Source organism: Salvelinus sp. IW2-2015, unplaced genomic scaffold (assembly GCF_002910315.2).
Source record: "Salvelinus sp. IW2-2015 unplaced genomic scaffold, ASM291031v2 Un_scaffold5315, whole genome shotgun sequence".
NCBI lineage: Eukaryota > Metazoa > Chordata > Actinopteri > Salmoniformes > Salmonidae > Salvelinus > Salvelinus sp. IW2-2015.
The window spans coordinates 1-5,135 of record NW_019946580.1 but is presented as its reverse complement, the minus strand read 5'-3'; the positions used below and the strand labels follow the sequence as shown (position 1 = coordinate 5,135).

The window sequence follows — 5,135 nt, the reverse complement described above, 5'->3', positions numbered from 1 at the left end:
TTCACACATATTTGGTTCCATCTTCTTCCCCTGGGCTGCATAGGGCTTAGCCTCTCCACCATATTTGGTCATCTTTCTCCACTGTGCATGGCTTCCTTCACACCATATTGGTCATCTTCTCCATGACTGCCATGGGCTTCCCTCTCCCACATATTGTGGTCGCTCTCTCCCATGCCTGCCACTGGCTTCGGCTCTCAACCATATTTGGGTCCATCTTCTCCACTGCCTGCCATGGCTTCCTCTCAACCATATTTGGTCCATTTCTTCCCACTGCTGACTGGGCTCCTCTCACACATATTTGGGTCCATCTCTCCATGCCTGCCACTGGGCTTCCTTCCCACATATTGGTCGTGAGATGGAATGGCCAAACAGAGTTCCATAAGTAACTCTGGAAGAAACATTTGGATCTTTGCTCATATTTGAGTCTATTAGCAAATTTGTTGATCTGACGATTTAACAAATACGGTGACGTGCTTAAGCACCTGACTGCATATTTTAACAAAATGGGGCTATATCTATGGGAACTATATGATGTTTTGTGGAAGTAGACATACACCTTGCCAGTTCTTCTCCGAGGCGACCGATGTCCACAGAATTCTATATGTGTTTCCCTTTGGTTAAACAGATGATTATGTCCCTATACGAATGTTTCAGAGGGCAGTGATGAGCATCCGATGTCAGCCCACCGTCACTTCTCCGAGGCGCATGTCAGGCTAGGCAGGACAGTGGAACCCTGGAGAACATCTCGCGATGATGTTCCGTCTTCCCTGTTGATGGACAATACCAGGGAGAGCGACTGGCTTGCGACTGTATAGCTGCAGCATAAGGAAGGTAAGGAGAGGAGAGAGGTGGAATCAGGCAACAAATACGTTCAAATGACATCTAATAGTGCAGCTACAAGCTTATGGTCCTGGTCACAGTAGTGCATTATATAGGGGGGCAAAGGGTTATTTTGATACGCAGCAGGGGTCATCCGGGGGGTGTCGCGGGGAGTCCGTCCGGCCGGGGGTGTCCGGCAGGGGGTCTCCATCGCCGGCAGGGGGTCGTCCGGCTAGGGGGTCGTCCCGAGGGGGGTATCCATCGTCCGGAGGGGGTCGTCCGGCAGGGGTCGTCCGGCAGGGGCGTCGTCGGCAGGGGGTCGTCCTGCAGGGGTCGTCCGGCAGGGGGTCCCGTCCGGCAGGGGGTAGTCCGGCAAGGGGGTCGTCGCAGGAGGTTGCCGGCAGGGGGTGTCTCAGGGGGTCGCGGCAGGGGGTCGTCCTGCAGGGGGTCACAGTGTCGGAGGGGGTCATGCCATCGTCGGCAGGGGGTCATCCAGCAGGGGTCGTCCAGTGTGTTTGGCTCTACTGAAACAGTGGTTCAAAGAAATGCCTTCCAAACTGCAACCCTAATTTCTATATAGTGCCTCTTAGACAGGACCCTATTCCTAATAGTGACTATTTAGACGCAGGACTATTTCCTAGTATAGTGCATAACTTTTAGACCAGAGCACTATTCCCTATATAGTGCCTACTTAGACCTAGAGCACTTTCTATATAGTGAACTACTTTACCAGGACCCTATTACATATATAGTGCACTACTTTAGACCAGAGCTATTCTATACTGTGGCATACTTTACGACGCAGAGCATAAGGTAAATAGGTAACCATTTGAGATACCAGTGTTCTCCAGGCTAAGATGGCCTGAAAGATTGTGTGATTCATAAGAGATCAAATCGAGTTCTTGACGAAGAGTCATCCCATCGATTAGATTGAACATGCTTCTGTGTGGCATCCTGAACATGCTCTGTGTGCCGGTCCTGAATAGAATCTACTGATAGTGCGTCCTGAACATGCTCTGTGTGCGTCCAAATGCACCTATTCGCTTATGAGCCTTGTAGAAAGCAGTGACTATATATGGGAATAGGGCCTGGTTAAAGTAGTGCACTATAATAGGGAATAGGGTCTTGGTTAAAGTGTGGCACTATATAGGGATAGGGCTCTGGTCTAAAGTAGATGCAGCTATATAGGGATAGGGCTCTGGTTATAAAGTAGTGACTATATAGGGATCGGGTAAAGCATTTGGGACACAGACATATCCTAATGGCTTGGTGTATAATAGTCTATAAAGCATATTGAACTCAACCCAGTGACTTACTACTCATAACATAATGAAAGTGGGATTGTTTCTAGTGTATATGATGTTTAGCTTTGGGGAGAGGTATTTCAATGTTATAATTTAACAAACACGTTCGGCTATTCCCATCTCCCTTCCTCATCGCTCCTCTCCTCCCACCCTCTCTCTTTCTCCTCCTCCCTCCGCTCCTCGCTCCCTCTTCCTCCCTCGTCCTCTCCCGTCCCTTCTGCCGTCTCCTCCCTCCCTCGTCATTTACTCCCTCTCATGCTCACTTCCTACCCTCCTCCTCGTCCTTCCTCCTCCCTCCCGTCGCTCCTTCCTCCTCCCTCCACCCTCTGCTCTCTCCTCCTCCTCCCTCCTCACCCTCTCTCTCTCTTCTCCCCTCTCTCTCTCCCTCTCTCTCTCCACTCTCTCTCTCGACAGCTCTTCTCTCTCTCACCCTCTTCTCTCTTCTCCCACCTCTCTCTGCTCTCCACTCCTGTTCTCGCCTTCTCTCCCTCCTCCTCCCCCTCACCTGTTCTCCGTTGGTAGTGAATTCTGCCTGGGCTTTGACACTTCGTGGTGATGAGACACGGTCTGAAGAAAAACCTGTGGACCAGGAGATCTTCCCGACTCCTCTTACTTCTCCGCTCAACTTTCCTCCAGGGCGAGCCCGCCAGCTCCGCAGCCTTCTGTTCCACACTCCCGGACCCGCTACGGATGCTACTTCTGTACGACGTTGCCCCCGAGACGTAAGACGCATGGTTGCGTTATTGTTTTGTCTGTCTGTGTTGGCCACGGAGATGTGAGAACGACTTTTCGAACATTCAAATTCAAAAAAACCTAGCATATTTTTGTATCCCACCTTTTTTTAATCTATTATTTTGGTTAGAGGTTAACAAGTAACATCGATACAAAATATGTTCTAACCAACCTGAACCTCGTGATTGTTGTTTGTATCAGTCCACCAGAACCAGACCCTGAACCTCTTTGTTTTTGTATCAGTCACCAGACCAGAGGCCTGAACCTCTTGTTTTGTTTGTATCAGATCCACAGACCAGACCCTGAACTCTTGGTTGTTCCTAAGTTGTATATTCCCCATAGAGACCAGACTGAACCTCTTTGTTGTTGTTTGTAGTAGTCCACAGAGACAGACCTGACCTCTTGTGTGTTTGTATCAAGTCACCGAGAGCGCAGACCTTGAATCTCTTGTTGTTGTTTTGGTATCAGTCCACTATGAGACCAGACCCTGAACCTTCTTGTTTGTTTGTATCAGTCACCAAGCAGACAAGACCATGAACCTTCTTGTTTGTTTGTTATCACAGTCCACAAGACCAGACCATGAACCTCTTGTTGTTTGTTTTGTATCATCCACCATTGAGACCAGACCCTGAACCTACTATTTGTTTGTTGTGTTTCAGTCCACAGAGACCAGACCTGAACCTACTTTTTGTATGTCTGATATCAGCCAGAGACCAAGACTCCTAGAACCTTCTTGTTGTTGTTTGTTTAGTCCACCAAGACAGAACCTGAACTCTTGTGTTGTTACTGTATCAGTCACAGCTAGACAGACCCTGAACGCTTTTGTTTGTTTTGTTTCAGTCCCACCAGAGCCGGACCCTGGCCAGAGCAGTGTACAGTGACGTCGTCAGCTGCCATGATAAGCAGGACGCCTGGCTGCTAGAACTCATAGGTGTCATACTACAGCTACTGAAGGTAATGGAGATGCATAATATTTACAAATAACGTGATTGGGACTGTCATGTTTCATATGTTGATGTCATTCAGCATGCTGAATGATTGTCTGGCATGATCATGATTTGAAAGTTTCCATAAGCAGTGGACCACTCATGTTAGTGAGGTGTAGTAAAGACTGTCTTCATTATGTCATTCCTGGATTGGGTTCATTCCTGGGTTGGGGGTCATTTCCAGGGTGGTTGAGGTTTCCAGGGGTTGGGGTCATTTCCAGGGGTTGGGCATTCCTGAGGGTTGGTCATTCCAGGTGGTTAGCGAGGTTTCAGGGCTGGATTTTCCAGGGGTTGGGTCATTTCCAGGGGTTGGGGTCACTTCTCAGGGTTGGGTCATTTCAGGTTGGGCCAGGGTTTGAGGGTCATTCCAGGGTTGGGGTCATTTCCAGGTTGGCGGTCATTTCCGGCTAGTTGGGTCATTTCCAGGGTTGGTAATTCAGTAGGGTCATTTCCAGTAGGGTTGGGTCATTCCATCCATCTTCTCCCACTGCCTGCCACTGGGCTTCCCTCTCACCACCATATTTGGTCCATCTTCTCCCACTGCCTGCCACTGGGCTTCCCTCTCACCACCATATTTGGTCGTGAGTGGAAATGGCCAAACCAGATGCTTCACATTAATACACATCTGGAGAAACATTTGGATCTTTGCTCATATTTGATCTATTTAGCAATTTGTATGATTACGTTTACAAATCGGTGAGTGCTTAAGATCCCTGACTGCATATTTTAACAAAATGGGTGCTATATCCTATGGTAACCTATATGATGTCTTTGTGGAAGGTCATACCATTAGCACCCCTATGCCAGTCAACTTCTCCGAGGCGACCATGTCCCACATGATCTCTATATGTGTTATTACCCTATTGGTTAAACTAGATGATATGTCCCCCCTATAGAATGCAGAGGGCCACGTGATGAGCATCCCGATGCCAGGCCACCCGGTCAACTTCTCCGAGGCGACCATGTCCCAGGCCAGGCAGGACGTGGAACACCTGGAGAAGCTGATCTCGCAGCATGATGTCGTCTTCCTGTTGATGGACACCAGGGAGAGTCGATGGCTGCCGACTGTTATAGCTGCCAGCAATAGGAAGGTAAGGGAGAGAGAGAGAGGGTGGAATCAGGCAACACGTCCCAAATGACATACTATATAGTGCACTACAAGCCTTATGGGCCCTGGTCACAAGTAGTGCATTATATAGGGGGAAAGGGTTCCATTTTGAACGCAGCAGGGGTCATCCGGCAGGGGGTCGTCCGGCAGGGGGTCGTCCGGCAGGGGGTCGTCCGGCAGGGGGTC

At 49.3% G+C, this 5,135-nt stretch overlaps 1 protein-coding gene across 1 annotated transcript in view; it reads left to right on the top strand.

Moving 5' to 3' along the window:
- The window catches only part of atg7 (ATG7 autophagy related 7 homolog (S. cerevisiae)), a gene marked incomplete at its 3' end in the record, with an annotated part of 23,275 nt that extends 18,313 nt beyond the window's left edge, over positions 1 to 4,962 (top strand). Inside the window, exons 9-13 of the mRNA XM_024144469.2 lie at positions 1,020 to 1,332; positions 2,760 to 2,845; positions 3,515 to 3,545; positions 3,696 to 3,809; positions 4,738 to 4,962. Coding sequence (XP_024000237.2) covers positions 1,020 to 1,332; positions 2,760 to 2,845; positions 3,515 to 3,545; positions 3,696 to 3,809; positions 4,738 to 4,962 — 769 coding nt within the window. The remainder of the gene's footprint in view (positions 1 to 1,019; positions 1,333 to 2,759; positions 2,846 to 3,514; positions 3,546 to 3,695; positions 3,810 to 4,737) is intronic.
- Between the last annotated feature and the right edge of the window lie 173 nt (positions 4,963 to 5,135).